We start from the raw sequence: 16,897 nt of genomic DNA, 5'->3' as shown, positions 1-16,897 counted from the left end.
TGGACAAGCAAGTCTAGAGAGCCTGTCCCCACCATGCTGGCCTTGAGCAGCCGAGCACAGCACTGCTGCTGAGCTCTTGGAGACACATCCACAGGTGAGCTTCACCCTGCTGCTCCCAGGAGCTCTTGCTGATGGTCAGTTATGGGACCCAGGTGCACTGTGGCACTGACTCAAAGACCCAGAGATGCAGCAAGATGAAGCCAATTGCACATAAAGTACTTCTACCCTGCAGAGCTCAGTGCCACAGGACACTGCAGACCCGAGGAGCTCACTAAGGCAAGGAAGGATTGGATGCCTGCATGCAAAGCAAGCTTGCTCAGAGTTATTTTAATCAATGAAAAACTGTGTTTGTGTGCATGGAAGGAAAGCATGCAGTGTTGGCATTAACAGAGAACTTTACACTTCAGGCTTTAAGAAATTAGGATCATCTCCACATCTTCTACTGCTCCTTGTGCCATCTCCCAGAGCACATGGTGCTGGCCCTGCAGGAGGATGCTGGGCTGAAGAGCCCTGTGCTCCAAGGAGACCCTGTACCTCCTCAACAGCCAGGGTGGACCATGGGGCTGGAGGATGTCATCTGTGGGGAGAGGGCATCTTGCAGCAGTGAGGGCAGGGGTGGGAACGAGGGGAGGGACTGGGGCAGGAATGAAGCTGAGGTAGGGGATTGCTGCACCAAAGCAATAAGCCTTGTAGAAACAGGCAGGTGGCCAGTGTTTCCTGCATGAGAGTAAAAGGACATGAAGTCCATCTTGGCTACCCACCACCTGCCCCCCTGCGGCACCTCTGAGATCTGAGTCACTTCATCAACGAGACGTGCCCAGAACCTGTAACACAACCATTACTAATTACTTCTCCAGCCCAGCTGCAAACCTCCCTCCCATCGCAGTTCCCACCCTAGGATGGCACGGTTCGGCTGCAGGGACCATGCAGTGTGCAGAGCCCCAGTGGCCACCCAGTGAGGCCCCCTCTACTACCATGAGCCTCCACCAAAGCCATCCTTGGGCCAAGGTCAGGCAGGAGACCCATGTCTAGAAGAGGCTGACTTGGTTGGGAGGAGAGCACCAGGGAAGGGCACATGCGGAGTTTGTAACCCCAACTGCTTGCACCTGCCCTGCTCTGGACACATCTCCTTTCACTCAGCCCTGTGGTGGGGGCAGGCAGGGAGATGGGCATTCACTTAGAGGGGAAGTGCAAAAGCAAAGGACAAGACCTGTTAGGGAAAAATGCTTTAATAAGGAGCTGAGTGAACAATTAAGAGAAGCATTTGGGTTTTTTTCCCTCCATGGTACTGGAGTGCGTCCTCCACAAGGAAGGTCTCTGGTCCTCTCCCTGCTCTATCTCCAGCAGCCCCGCAGATGGGGCAGCCATGCTTGCAATGGGCATCCCCGCATGGGAAACACCCTCACCGCCAGCCCTGGAGTGCCAGCATCGCTGCCTCCACCCGACTCCGCTTGCCAGCTCACAAACTCAGGGACAGCTCCACGATCTAAAACCTTCTGCTGCTTCCCCCAGGTCTCTTATCTGTTAGTACCTCATCGCCACCTGCAAACGGAGGGGCCTTGAGCCTCAGCCGCTGCAGGTCTGACGGAGCCCTTCCCTACCCGCTTGTGGCTCCCCCCTAAAAAACCGCATGTCCCATTTTAGCTGCCACGAGAGTTGTTTAATTCCTACTCATTCGTAGTGAACTGCATCTGCCACCTGCTAGCCCCAATTAAAAGGAAAAAAAAATCCCTGGTTGCTGCCACCTGCTTGCAGTGCTCCCTAATGCTGTGCGAGGCTTGGGACATGTTATCAAGCTCAAGAGAAGGCCAGGGCCGGCTGGCCAGGGCCACCTGCATCCTGCACTTCTCCAGCTTGCTTCAGTGAGTAGTGGCATTTTAACTACTGGGAGTGGCACTGCCTGAGTCCAAACGGCGCAGGCACCTGCACTGGGGTGCCCAGACCTGGGTCTGGCAGGGCAGGCACAGTGCCCAGTGCCTTCAGGCATCTGTGGGCATCTCGCCCCAGTGATGTGGGCATTAAGCAGGGCTAAAGGAGCTGGGAGCTGATTTCCAGGCAGGTACCTTCATGGAGGGAAGCGATTCAGGGAAACCAAGAGCTCTCTCATCCTCTACCCTCTTCCTCTGGTAAAGCCTGCCCGTCTTATTTAAATTCAGCTTTGGCAGCTTCTCTTTTTACAGGTGCTAATTTCAGCAAAGTGTTAAGAAATCCCCGGAGATGGTGCTATTTACACGGCATGAAGGCGGCACAAAGCTAGGTTTTATCTGGCGTTGCCAGCATTTCAGCCCCTGTTGTCGCTTCCTTCCTCTCACATGAAGTCCTGCGGGAAGAGGAAGGCAAGTGTGAGGGACCAGGAGCTGCGGGTTTGTTGCACCTACGGCCTTTCTAGGAGCAGAAGATGAGGCAGGCTGAAGGCAGCCAGCTTCCTGCAGAGACAATGGTCACACAAGTGCTGTCATGCTGCTCCTTGCCTTTAGCCCAAGCAGGATCTGGGTCCTGCCAGGGGAACCGAAGCCACGCGTTAGCTCTGAGCCTGGGTGCAGATGGGGAAGATGTCATCTTTGTAATGCTGGGTGAGGAGGCAGGGGACAGTTTTGCGTGGCAGAGGTACCTTTCTCGACCGCAATCACCTGCAAAAAGCTACCCAATGTCCGAAGTGCAGGGGAGGCAGCGGGGTCTGCAGCCACCCAGCTGAGAATGGGGTTGAGGAGCACTGGGAGGTAAATGTGGGGGGCGGGGGGGGGGGGAGGAGGACACAGAGAGATGAGCAGCAAGGGGACGAACCAACCAAACTTGGATCAGTCTGTCAGTCGGTTCCTTAGCACTGCCAGAGACCCCCATCCAGCAGGGATTTGCAATTTGCTGTGTCTGGGGCTTGTCAAATGAAACTTGAACAGGCGCTCTGCAGAGCCAGCTACACAGCCAGTGGGCAAATGGGGCTGGTGGTTCCCGTGAGCACTGGAGGGTTTGTGCAGTCACGGGTGAGTGGGAAGGGGCAGGATAACGAACGTCTCATGCTGAGACTGTTCCTCCCTGCCACCGGCAGTGATTCACGCCAGGAAATGTGCAGCTGGGATAATAATAACCAGGCATAGCAAGGGAGCGATAGCTCTTAGCGCTCTCAGGGCAGTTGCCAAAGAAATTATTCTCCTCCAGGGCAAAACCATTTTCATTCTATTAATGATCCCTGATACGTTGCCTAGTGCCACTACGCAGTTCCCGTATCCTCACTTGTGGCAGCAATGGCACGAGGTCTTCAATAATTACTTTCTGCAATTGAAATTACGGCCAACTAAATGTCTTCCATGGCTGCGCTGGTGGGGGAGAGGAGTGATGGAGACCTGCGGCAGGTCCCTGCAGCAGAGCCCAGGCTCCCTCCCTGTGAAGGAGAGCCTGGAGGCTCTATTTAATAGCAATCATCAACTGCAGCAGGCTTTATGGATTTCCTGACAGCCTCACAACGCCCACAGCCACTCTCCCCATCACCTGGCAGAGAGGCTCCTGCCTTGCGCTGGAGCACTTGAAGCATGGGCTGGCCGTGGGCTGCCTTCCTGCAGCACCTCCCTGGGCACAAGGGGGGAGCATTGCTGCTGCATGGGCATGGCAATTACAGCACTGCCATGTCTTGTGGTCTGTGGGTGCCCAGTCCTTTTGTGTGCCTCATTTCCTTTAGAATAAAGCACATTTCCAGCCTGATGGAGCAGAAGGAAGGTTTGAAAATGTGACCAGGACACAACTTCACCACTGCAAGCCAGAGTCAGAGCAAGGTATTTTGAAGTCTCGTGTCTTTAAGAGAATCGGTTGATATGGTTTTGGTCCTGTACCTTGATCTCCAGCTGGTTGTGCCTAGTGTGACCCCACCAGACATCCTGTTTCCCTGGAACTTTCACTCGTCCCGAGTTGTCCCTGGGTGCGCTTACACACTCAGAATTAGCGGCAGCTGAACACACCCTACTCATGCTGTACAAGGCTGTCAGAGGTCTCCTGGCCGGCCCTGCCTAAGCCAATGTGCCCTTGGGGCCACAAAGCCCCATGAATCGCCTCTCGTGGGCTCCTCACCCAGAGCCAGCCCTGCAGGAACCAGTCCCATCCTTGGAGTGGGTCAACATGTGGCTCTGAAAGTGCTGCAAGGGCTCAGCGCCACTCTGCTCAGATATGGGGCTGCCCTGGGCAGCACAGACCTGCCCAGAGGGACCTTTCCCCACATCCACAGCCCAGGGATACCCTTTCCTCGATTATTCCCACCCTGCATGGGGAACAAGAAGGGAAGTTCTGTGGGTCCACACCTTCTTTCTTTCGCCTGGCCAGCCCTGCTCCAATCTGCCCCTTCCAGACAGAACAAAGCCCGTCCAGCAGCTCCCACTGCCCCCAGCCAGTGGCTTGTGGGGATAGTGGCACCTCGTCTGGGCTGTGCTGCCCCAGGACACGCTTTCCGGCGTGGGAACCTGCCCAACCTCTGGGAGAAAAATGAATGCTGGTGTCCCTGGGAGCCCCGGGCACCCGCAGTGGACGGGAGGTGGGCGCCGGGTTGGCCCTGGCCCTCCCTGCCGCCACTGCCCTGTCCCCTTTAAGGGAGAAAGTGCTGCTCGGAAATTTCTGAATGGCTGTCCCCGCCCCCGGCCCGCCTGCCGGCCGCTCGGCCAATCAGCGCGCGTGCCGCAGGGCCGCAGCCGGCTCACGGGCCTCTCTTAAAGGCGCACTGTCGCCACTCGCCCGTGCCCTCTGTCGCCTGCACGCCAGGAGAAGACACGACCATTTCGGAAGCCCCGAAGTGACCTTCAAACCGGGTCTCAGCCGTGGGGTGAGGAGGTGTTCCCGCGACGCAGGCACATCCGTACACGTGTTCCTCAGGAGTGACACACTAGCAACACAAGCCCTGGGTGACAGATGACATCGAGGGATGACATGCCACTTCCCTCACCCTGGCTTCAGGGCTTGGTTTGGACAAGGGATGGTTGGGTCCCAGGGACTGGGCATCCACAGGGGCCAGAGTGCACAGCTGGGTTGAGTTTCACCCCAAAGGAAGCCAGGCCATGAGCTCTGCCACCAAGCCACGGTGCGGTGAGAGCAGGCAGCTGGGAAGCAGTTTCATCACCACACTCCTGTTTCTGAACTAGAGCACTAACGCAGGAGTGCTCCCACAGCAGCAGAGCCCCAAAGCTTACAAAACCTCCCTGCAAAAACACCCCATGAGATTCAGCTATGCAAAATCGACCACCACACAGAGGGGAAATAGCTGTGTAGTATGTGCCAAGGGAACAGGAATGAACAGTGCAGCAACGGGACTGCAACACGCTGGCAAAGCAGCGGGCAAAGCTTGCCTCTGGCTTCAGCAATGAATCCAGCTCCAGGACCAGCCTGGGTCTCCCCCTTGCACCGCAGTGCAGTGCCCCCTTGCTTGCTCTGCCACAGCTCCTCCCGCAGTCTGCTGTAGCCCAGGCTGTGAAATGATCTAGTCTAAAAATACCCCTTAAAAGGGGGGGACAGCCTGGAAGGACATTGCCACATTTCCTGGACATGCGCAGGTGGGAAGCTGGTTGTGAGGCTGGGGAAGCGACGCCAGCCAGGCATGATGGTCTCCATGCTAGTGCTTTGGGCACGGACGCTGGTGTGCCTGAGCGGTGCCAGCCCTGAGAGCTATCTAGGCCACAGACTGCAGGAGGCCTTTGCCTGAGTCTCTGTCCAAGTATTCTTGGAATAATTTTTAGGTGCAATGCCAGCAAGGCTCCTGCATGGTGCTTTGTACCTGCAGGCTGCAGGGCTTTGGCAGGTGCTGCCCTGGAGCAAACCCTCGCTTCCTGCAGCAGGGCATGAGGTTGGCTTGAAACACTTGCACTGCTGCAGCCACGCATAGTCTAAGCCACCACAGCAGGCAGAGCAAAGCAAGAGGAGGCAGCAGATAGCAGAGAGCACCTTTCAAAGGGCTCACACTCAGATTCACAAGAGGGACGATTCCCAAACCCACACTCATCTGCTGTCCTTCCGCTGCAATTTCCCTAGCTCCTACCAATGCCAAGGATAATGGATCTCTCAGCATAGCTTGATACTGATCCTCCAAATCCTAAAGACTAAAAACCTTCGTGAGCAGTTATCATGGCTGCTCTATTTATAACAGTGCTGGTATTGCCTCTGCCACCAGAATCCTGATTTCCGTCCAGCCTGATGCCATTAAGATGCAGTGACGTTCCCCCAGCTCCAGCGCTCCAGATAGAAAGCAGCTGGCCTGCCAGGCTCTGCCTTCAAGCTTGGTTTGTTCCTTTAAAAAATGGCGAGGAGAGCCCATTTGTTTTGCAGAAATGCACCCAGGAGATTTGTCCTCAGCCTCCTGAGATGCTGGGGTGGCTGCGAGGGGGAGCAGAGTGTGGATGAGTGGAGGTTGGGGTGGTACATCCCATGCTGTGAGCACAGAGGCTCCGCACTTTGAGAGCCTCTGGTTGGTTTGTGCTACGGGAGATGGGCTCCAGCATTTCACTTCAGTTGCAGCAGCAATGTGGTCAGTCACCCGGCAACGCAAAGCAGGAAAGGAGGGACCTGGGTGCTGCTGTGGGGACCCTGCACGGAGGCTGCACCAGCTCATTTTGGAAACTTGATGAGCAAAGCAGACAGAGACCCAGCGGGGACAGTGCGGTGGCTCATGGAGCTCCTGGCCAAGGCACTGATGGGGGCTGGCCCCTGTTCAGTCCCCATCCCGCTGAGATGCCTGTGAATGGTCTCAGTTCTTGCTTTCAGAGCTATGCATGAAACCCATCAGTGTGAATCTCAGTGTGTGAGTTGTCCCAGCAGCTGTGCTTCCCTGGGGATGGGCAGACACGTGCACTACACAGAGGCAAACGAAGCTGGAGCATGAATCTGGAGAGATGATGGATGGGCTCCAGGCTCATCTGGATGACTCTGGAGCATGGCTGTCTGCAGGACACTCCTCAAAGCCACTGTCCCCTTTCCACCACTGCATGGGGAGCACTGCACGCACTTGCACCATCACAAAATAACTTCAAAACAGTGACAATGACTTGGATGAATGGATGGACCAAGAGCCCTGTGTCCGACAGGGCTTTCCTATGCTGTGCAGCCAGAAAAGCCCTGGTGTCTGCTGAGGATCTTCCTTTTGCCACTGGTTTTAGACAGAAAGTCCCCAAATAGAGTCGGAACAGGTAGCCATGCATGAGCCTTTAGTTTGACAGCCTGGTGGCTCTACTGGTTTCTTCATCCTCTGCTGAAGCTGTATATTGAGCTGGGAGAACTGAGGTCTAAGCATCTCCTTGTTCATGTCCATAGCAGGAATAGCAAGAGCCTGTTGTAAAGCTGAGGCCATTCAACCCGAAAACATCCACTGAAGTGACAGCTCTTACTGACACAGCCCATGCTGACCCCACTTTGAGCAGCAGCATCCTTGGGACACAGGCAGCTGGCTGCCCAGCCAGGTGTCCATGCTGTGCGGGGCTGATGTATGGTTCAGTCTGAGTGCGCTATTGCAGACAGACACCCTCTTGGCTTCAGTGCTTTGGCTTTCAAGCCTGTGTCTGCAATTTCAAAACACAAAACTGCTGGAGAGCATCTGAATGCAGAGCCCTGAAGTGACCTCCAGGCACAAAGTGGCTCAAGTGACATAGGGGCAGCAGCCGGAGCCTCTGGGCTGTGGGTTGCTGCTTTTCTTCTCTGCTTCTCCTAAAATTACACATGCTCTCAAAGCTGCATGGGGATGCAATGGGGAGGGGGGGTCCCTCTGGGAGCTGGTTGCTCCTCTGCTCCCATTGCTTGAGCATTACCTACTTCCCAGGATTTTGGAGTCGCAAGGCTGATGCTGCCAGGCTTGAGCTGCAATAAAGCAGTGGCCACTCTGGCCTGCAGCAATGGCTTTGGCTGCCTGCCCAGCCAGCCCACAGAGAGGACGTGGGGTGGTGGGGACAGCAGGACATGTGCAACCAAGCAACCTCATGGGGGGCTTCTTGGGGGGGGACGGGGACTGTATTCATTGTCGGACATTTGTCTGCATCAGGGACCTGCTTAGTTTCCCTGATGCTCCTTGCAATAGCAAACAGCTACATGGTGCTTCCCCTCTCACACACCTTGCAGAGAAAATGAAGAGTGGTGGGGCTGCAGCCAGGGCAGGGGGGAGTGGGGAGCTTGCAGCGGGGAATTCTGCAGCTGCAGCATCTGCCACATGCTGGTCTTATCCTGACCTGCTGTGGGTGCCCAGAGCTGCTCCCGCCAGGCAAAGGCACAGAGCACGGGAATGCCATTCTCTTTGGCCAAAGGCAAATCGGGAAAGAGGAAAATGCACTCGAGAGAAGGACAGGGGAAGCAGACAGCCTGTCGCCACACTGGCGGCACAGCCTGCCTTTCTCTGCCAAATCCCCCAGGGAGCTCCATGAACCTATTTTGCACTTGAGCTGTGGGTTATAGGGCAGACGGACACATCTTCTTCAGCAGCAGGTGCAGCAGGGAGGGCTCTTAACATCCTGCCAGGGTGTTTCTGCAGAGCTGGGCTGTCCCCTCCCTGGGACGCAGGGAGGGAAGGGGACATTTTTGGCCTCAGCCCAGCAGGGCTAAAGCACAGCCTGCACCTGGCATGCTGTGGGCACGCTCAGTGGCATCCCACGCACCCACAGCCTGCGAGAGCGGCAGCACCCCCTGCCATCGAGGTTTCCTGTTCACTGGTGATTTCGGAGCACACACAGAATGTGTCCTCTGAAGCAGTCTCCCTCGCTCTCTCCATCACGTTAAGACCTGCTGTTGCTCAGTGTCAGCTGTTGGGCTGAGCAAGGACAGAGCCGTGGCATTGGCGTCGGGCAGCGAAGCAATGAAACCCTTGTCAGGCAGGAGGGAGAGAGGGATGCACAGGCAGGCGACTGCAGGAGGGGCAGCACCGCACTGGCGCGACGGCAGGGATGAAGTCAGAGTGGCTGCAGAGCCGTGCTGGGAGGCAGGAGAGGGTGGCAGGGGAAAAGCAGCGCTTCCTTGCAGGCGCAGAGTTTCTGCTCATCAGTGGCATTGTTCCTCTTTCATTTATCTTTACAGCTGGCTGCTCTCTGCTCCCTGCACGGAGGATGAGAACGTCGTTTACTGAGAGAAGCAGCCTTCCTGCCAGCCTGCGAGCGCAGATGAGTGGCACCAGCCACGGGAGCATCCTCGTGGGTCTTCCCGCTGTGGATGCACAGAAGCCCTGAGCAGCCCTGCTAAGGCAACCACAGGGCTCGGGGAAAGGTTGAAATGGAGGATTTGGCAAATAAAACCCCACAAACTCCAGAGCTCAGGCAGGATTGTGCCTCTGAGCGCCTCAACAGGGCATTTCAGCTGGCTGAGTCCCTTGGCTCTTGCCCCATTGAGGGCTGAACATCCACTTTCCCATGGAGGGATGGTTTCAGCCCACTAAGCCTCGTTGTCAGGAAGCACGTTGCTGCTGTATTTACTGGTCCCACTTCCTTTGCAGCAGCCATTTGCACACTGCAGGGCTCCTCAGAGTGCACACACATCCTCACCAGCTGACAGAAAATTTCCTGTTCCTGGAAGCATTTGTGGGGAGAGGCAATTTATTTCTCATGCATCTTCCTGGCTAAGGCAGGTTGTGGTGGCTTTTGCTCTGCTATCACCGCCAGGGAGAGCTGCAGGCAGGGGAGAGGACAAAGCCAGGACAACAGAAAACGTATTTACATTGATGGATGCGATAAGAGAATTGCACTTACTTCAGGCAGGACAAGCCCGTTCATCATCTTGCCTTTTATCAGCGGCAGGGTGTCTGCTAGAGCTCTTGTTCCTGGGCTGATAGCACCAGCGGGTTAGCTGCTCTGCCCTGCAGCTGGTGCCCTTCTGCCCTAGCATTAAATATCACCTATTATAAAAGCTTCCCTGTTTTTTCCAAGTGCCATTTACCATCTCAAGTGTTATCCTGAAACCCACTTTGGAAAGGCTCGTGGCAAAAAGCATGCACCGAGGGTTGGGGAGCAAGAAGTCACCATGGAGGTGGGCAGGAGCTGGATGTGTAGGTGTTATCCAGCCCCGATGCTGTCTTGCACGCTGGGGCTGTTGAGAACCAACATGAGAGGTGATGCTGGGCAGGAGCTGAGGTGTCGTCAGTGCCTTCATGCAGGAGTGAGGGATGCAAAGCAGGGCCCATGCTGTGGTCCATCGGCACAGCCTGCCCCCATGCACAGCCAATGGCATGTCATGGTCCGGATCGCTGACATGGGGGACTGCTGGAAATGCTCTTGCTCCACCAGGGCAAGGCCTGCGTTCAGCGATGAAGATGACGTCTCAGGGAACAGGCTCACCGCCGTGTCAAAGGCCCCCATATCCCAGCACAGGGGCTGCTGCAGAGGAGCAGTGCTCGAGCCTGCAGCTCTCCAGCACTGCTTAGTCCCAGTTTCCAGGAAAGCTGCTGGGTCTCCACAGAAAGCTGAGTTTCAGGCAGGACTATGGTCATGGATAAGCCCAGTACTGAACACTACCATCCCAACGGTTTTTCCCCTCCAGGTCCCTGCTCTGCCTGCGGCCAGGCTGTGAAGTGGCCATCCTCTGGGATGAAAGAGGCTGCAGATGAGAGGGCCTTGCCAGAGCACAGCCCACCCAGAGCCTTGTCCTGCCCACCCAGGTCCCCACTGCCCCCTCCCTCTCGGGGCATTGACCCCCTGCTCCAGGCTGGCAGCTGCGGGCCCCACGGATGGGTGACCCCAAAACGCCAGCATGGGGCACCAAGGACTGGCTCCTGACCTGTACCAACACAGGCTAGGAAAGGAGGAGGCTGAAAATAAAAAGAGCTTCGGAAAAGAATGACAGGAATTATTTCAGGGCTGGAACAACCTGCCTCACACTGAGCGAGTGAAGAAGCCAATCTGTTTAGTTTATCTAAGGGAAAGTTGAGAGGGAACTTAGACGCATCTATAAATACCTACATGTTAGGAACATTTCTGATTGCCGTGGTCCTTTATCCTAGCAAACAAAGGCAGCAAAATTTCCTGGGGCTGGGAGCTAAAGCAAGAGAAATCCAGGCTAACAGCAAAGTCCAGATTTTTAATGGGAAGCATAAATAACCATCAGGCCAACCAGGCTAGGGACACAGCAGATTCCCCATTGCATGAAGTCTTAAAATCAAAGCTAGGTGGCTGCTGCTAAAGGAGACATTGCAATTCAGCTAGATATTTGGGGCTGGATGCAAGAGCCGCTGCACTCCACAGCCTGGGACAGTTAGGAAGAAAATCCCTTAAAATCTGACTGTTCCCAACTGATCAGGCTTTCACCCCTCGTGGGTTTTGCCCCGTGACTCCCCCATCTGCGGTCATAGTTCCCTCCCACGGGTGAATGGAGACCGGCAGCTGAGCTCATCCTCCTGTCGTGTTCAGAAAACCACCATCCTGCCCTTCCAAAACTGGCAAAGATTTTATGAATGTTTGAAAACATAGAAAGTAGCAAGAGGAAAAGGAGAAATTAAACAGTAAGGGAAAAAAATGGGGCGTTACCCATTTTATTGCAGTCCAGAATAAGAACAGAAACATTTAAAAAGGAGAGAAAAGAAGCAGCGCAATTTTCATATTTAAAATATTTCGGAAGAAGACTGACTTAGCAAACAAGCATCATTTCAAACTATGCCAAGGAAAACAACATTTTCATATAACTTTAAATCTGTGGTAAGCTCCATTCATCCTAGCCTCTTCATCCCCCCCCAAAAGTGCATTTTGCCCTTTGCTCATCCCTAAAACTCCCCTCAAATGCGTAGCCCAAATGATGCACTCGCACCAGGAGGAAGCTGAGATTTACAATGCACATCCAAATAAACAGCGTTTCCAAGTAAATAAGACAGCAGAGAAAAGCTCCTGGTAAGCTGAGGAATGGACCTGCCATTTAAGAGCTCAGAGGAAAAAGTACGGAAATCTGAAATGTGGAAGTGTGCCAGCGCTGGGGGCGAGCGGGACAGGGCTGAGAGGATTTCCAGCTCCATGCAGCCTCTTTATTTCTGTGCCATATCCACCTGCCCTGGGCTGACACTGGGCCATGGTAAATGCTACTGCAAGGTGATGATTTTGGTGTTGTCCAGCCCCTGGCACAGGTGACTGCTAGGTTTCCGAGCCCGAGCATCACCAGAATAGCCATGAGGAAACACTGCCAGCTCCTGGGGAGCAAAACGCCTCCCCGGCACCATCCCTGCAGTGCTACGGGCACACAGCCCTGGTGCTGTCCCCTCAGTGCCAGCCATCAGCTGGGCTGGCAGGGTGGGACACGGTGTGGGGCGAACGGAGGCTCACCTGGGGCAGGGCGCTGCGAGAGCCGAGCACCAGGCTGCAGACACTGGCCGGTGCCTCCGTCCTCCGTGCCGTCACCCTCACCAACCGCGGCGGCGTCCCTGGTGCACTGTCCCCAGCCCCTGCGAGAAGCCTTCGCTCACTGTCCTGGGATGGATCCTGAAATGAGACAGGGGGTACATGCGGGTAGGGCTGGTCAGCTGCCTCCAGGCCCCCCCCCGCCTCTTCTGGAAGGGCCAAAACAAGCTTTCCCCCATGCAGCTTTCCCACTCATACTGCCTTCAGTGAGCATCTGTGACAGCAGATGACCTGGCACTGGCCCCGTGGGCAGCGGGGTCACTGCAGGCAACCGTGGAGGCTTGCAGGCAGGGGACTCCGGGGCTGTCCTGCTGCTGGACAGGGGCAGCTCCCTGTTGCATTTCACGTTTCAGCAACACAAGACGCCTCAAACACATTTTTTGGAGAAAGGAGGAGAGATTTGATGGTGTTGATCGGCTTGGGCTGTGTTTGGTGCAGGGAAGCCCTGAGACCTGCTGCTTTGCTTTGCCCCCTCTGCGCGCAGGGCACTGCATGCAGGGGGAGCAGGAGTGTCCCTCACTCCAGCTGTGCCAGGCCCACGGCTGCTTCCCCACTTGTTTCCACATTGATCTTTAAATGTCCTTATTGACTGTCACATCTCCTTGGGGCCCCATGGACTGGCCTGGCCGCAGAGACCAGCGGCTGTTGCCAGCAGAGCTTGCCAGTGGGTGGATCAAGGCTACAGGAGACCCAAAAAACCAAAGCGGGATCCCACTGCCTATCGTACAACATCACTAAAAATTCATTCATAAACACAGACTAGATCTGCAGGTTTGCCTTTAACTAAAGGGACTGTCAATGTGAAGGGGGTCAAGAAAAAATGGGACTAAAATGGTTCCTGAGTCAGTGACACATATCTCCTGCACTGATTGTGGGCAGTTTTGTCCCCTCTGTTCTTGATCATCACACTCCTTTAAAGTGTTCCTCCTTACAAGACATTGTTCAGCTCCATCGTCCCTATGCGCCACGCAAATTTGGTGTTCCCCACAATGATGGGGACACCAAATGATGGGAAGCCAGTTCAGTCTGTGAGGCAGAAATATGGTGTTTATCTGATAGGATTATTTCACTGAAAGGAGGAATCCCCGAATTTTTGCATTTCTACACAAATGTTCCTGTACCCCCAGTTCAGGGAGATCCCACAGCATCCCTTGGCAGGGCACAAGGCAGTGAGAGGGGGACAGGAAGAGGGCCTGCAAAGGCATGAGGCAATTTTATTTACCTTGGTACCTTTGAGATAACTGAGACCCTACTGCTCAATTCCTGCCTCCCCACCTGGTGCCGATATTTTAAAAGGCTATTGTAAATTAAAGACAATGCAAAAAAGAGAGACAGAAGTTATCTGAGAGCTGGAATAAAATCCTGAAAAGGGAAACTTAAAAGACTCAACCTACTTCACTTATCAAAAGCAGCCCGTGAGGTAGCTAGATCAGAGAGCTGAAACGCCTCCGTGGGAGACAGCGTCAGATGGGAGCAACTAATCCAGCTGCAACAGCAGAGCAGGAACCAGAGCTGGAGCTGAAGCTATTTGCATTAGGAATAATTCAATTAACACTTGTGAACCAGAGAAGTTGCCTCATTAATGAGACAAGCTATGACAGAGAAGGTGTGGAAACACCCTGGGTGTGAGTTGGCCGGGCTGTGGTGGACAGCAGCCTCCCGTGCCCCTTGCCTCCCCCTTGTTGCAGAAGCGTGCAGGGTCTGGCCCCACTGCATCGTGCCAGAGCAGCTCTTACCTCGGGGAGGTTTTGGGGCTCTCTGGGTGTGACTGCGGAGCTGGACTTGCTGGTCCCATGCTGCTGCCTGGCTGTGCCACGATGTGCGTCCAGGCTGGGAGGCTGCAGGGGCGCAGAGCGCAGCGTGAAATCGTAGAATTCATGGATATCTGCAAAACAGCACGAGAAACATCCACAGGACCGGGGAGGCAGCCTGATGCCAGTGTTCTGCATGGGGTGCAGCACCTGTGCCCACCCGCTCTGCCCCCAGAGCATCATAAGGCTGAGCCCTCTGTGAGAGGCTGGCACCGAGGTGATGGGCTGGGACAGGGCTCTGCTGGCTTCCCACCCTTGCTGCGCTGCCCACCATGCCCTGCCCTGCAAGGCAAGAGGTGCAATGGGGTGCCTAGCTTAGCATGCAGTGCCCCATGGGTGTGGAAGGCATGGGCATTTCCACGGAACAATGACCCTACACTTCACAGGGACTAAGAGCAAACCGCACTCAGCAACATCAATCATAAACCCACCCCATCCCACTCTCCTCCTCCGGGCTGTGCCAGCCCCGTGCATGGTCCCATGTCCCTTCTGCTCCGAGAAGCCTTCTGTGCCAGGTAGCCCCTTCCTGCCTGCCCTGACGCAGCCAGGCTTTTCCCTCTCCATTCTGCTCCCCAGCACCCCTGGCCCGCAAGAGGGGCTCCCTTCCCACAGGGACAGGCAGAGAGAGCACAGGGCACTAGGACAGCAGGCTCACAGTGTACAATCTCTAAAGCTGATGGCTACAGCCGTGTTATCTCCAGCTCCTTCCCCGATAAATTCCCTCTTTCCACCTGGCACAATACTACCTGTGCACTGCCACAAGCAGATGCCAGGTATCCTCACTCTGGGCTGCAAGGACCTGAGTCTGCTGCTGTAAATCATAGTTGCTCTGGAGAGAGGCATGAGAATGGGATGTCCCAGCCCTCACTGCTCCAGAGACAGTTACGGGATGACAGCGGGACCTGACGGCAGCTGCTGCCTGGGTGTAGCTCCAGAGGGGCTGTGGGAACCCAGACCCTCTCCTACCCCTGCCAGGAGCATTTTACCCTCTCCTGGTCACACATGGAGGATTGCAGGGAGCAGCAGGGCTACAGCAGGCTTCGCTCCTCCCTAAGGAAGCCCCCACTGCTGCACACTCAGGCAGCTGCCGGCCCCCAGCAGCCCCCAGCTCATCTCCAGATCCAGCACCTCCATAGGAGCAATGAAAGCCAATGTACCCATTGCAGAAGTGTTTAATTTCAGAAAGGGAACTACATAAAAAGTGAGAAGCTTTTTTATGAAGAAACTGAAAGGGGTAACAAAGAGGGTAAAACATTTGTGGGAGGCACTGAGCCTATTTAGAGAGACCCCACTGGGACATCAGAGCAAATGCACAGCGCCTGGCCGGAGGATACTGTAAAGGCAAAAGGGAGGAAAGCAAGGCTGGACCACAGGGGAAGGGAGGCTATTAAAAATGAGAAGACATTCATCCAAACAGCTAAAGCTGTGTCCAAATGAGAAAACCAGAAAGGATGGTAAATGCTGCCAGGTTAAAGGTAAAGCTCCAAAAGGTCAGCCAACAGAGTTTGGTAAACGCCTTGCAAATGGCATAAAAAAGTAATAAATCCCTTCAAGCACCTGGGAAACAGGAAGCCTGGTGGAGCTAGCAAGGCCAAAAAGTCACGGCAGCATAAATAAGCATTCAGAGCAGGGAAAGCCACAGCAGGAACCTGAGTTCATTTTCTGTACCTGCGTCCACTGCGGAGGAGGCTGGTGAGCCCCTCTTCTGCGAGCGACCCCAAGGGCAAGTGGTGGGTCTCAGCTCAAGGGGGCCGTGGCCATTCCTCCGGTGGTCCCTGGGAGCTCAGGGATGAAGCGGCTGCACCAGCCCTTCAGTGTGCAATTTCTCACCTGAAACTGTGCCACACCGAGGCACCACAGGGTATTAAATGTCCACTTTATAAAGACTTACAAAGGAAATCTGGTGAGCGCTGGGCAGTGTAAGCAGGGAAATGCTGAGCCCTGTCTGAGGCTATTTCCCAGGGAGGCTTTCACAAAGCAGGATTACACCCTCAGATGCAAGTGCCCATCCTCTCCCTGTGCTTAACCACATGCCCATACACTGCAGCAGTACATCCATGTTGCAGATGGGACAGGGAGCAGCATCGACCCCCATCATCCAGCTCCCAGGGGCTGCCTGGTGACCTTCCAGCCGCAGGGAAGAAGCTGCTATAAATCTCGGCTGCCGGCAGAGTGGCTTTGTGCCCATGGGGAGCCCGGCCAGGCCATGCGGCTGCCCGAGTCCAGAGAGCACCGTGCCACTGCCTGGCGTCGATGCCGCTTTTGGAGCTGCTGCTTCACGCTGCATCACTGCCAGGCTCTGTCCTGTGCTCTGGGAGAAATGGGGCAGCTGGCAATGACAAGAAGAGTGGGAGTCCCCAGATCCACCCACCACACCTGGGGCATCCCCTCTGCAGCCTCCCCAGTGCTGAGCGTGCTGCTGGCAGCCCCTAAAGCCCTCCTAAATCAGACATGAGGTCACGGCAAGCAGTCATCGCACAGCCAGACAAATGGGACTTTGTTTTCATGCAAAAACATCTCTCCCTCTGGTTATAAAAATAGTCATTGCGTAACGGGATAGCAGGAGCTCCTGGCTGCACGGATTACGCTTGGAACGCACGAAACTTCGCAAAAATGAAAACAGGATTTGAACAGCCCCATCGCGGGTGTGCACCACTGCCGGCATCCCTGTTTGTCACCCATCTGCTGCAGGAACACAGCCTTGGGCAGCCAAGCTGGCAGGCGCCTATGGAGCAAGAAGCTTGTCCTTCAAAGCAGCCGCTCTCCACCTCCGAA

The 16,897-nt window shown here is 55.2% G+C and overlaps 1 protein-coding gene across 1 annotated transcript in view; it reads right to left on the bottom strand.

Moving 5' to 3' along the window:
• Positions 1-16,897, bottom strand: part of DLG3 (discs large MAGUK scaffold protein 3) — an 80,675-nt gene that overhangs the window by 56,934 nt on the left and 6,844 nt on the right. The window contains exons 3-4 of the mRNA XM_072876591.1: positions 14,048-14,196; positions 12,237-12,392 (exon numbers count right to left, since the gene is read on the bottom strand). Coding sequence (XP_072732692.1) covers positions 12,237-12,392; positions 14,048-14,196 — 305 coding nt within the window. The remainder of the gene's footprint in view (positions 1-12,236; positions 12,393-14,047; positions 14,197-16,897) is intronic.

Source organism: Ciconia boyciana, chromosome 12 (genome assembly GCF_034638445.1).
Source record: "Ciconia boyciana chromosome 12, ASM3463844v1, whole genome shotgun sequence".
NCBI lineage: Eukaryota > Metazoa > Chordata > Aves > Ciconiiformes > Ciconiidae > Ciconia > Ciconia boyciana.
The sequence above is the reverse complement of the archived record's forward strand: the minus strand, read 5'-3'. Positions and strand labels throughout refer to the sequence as shown.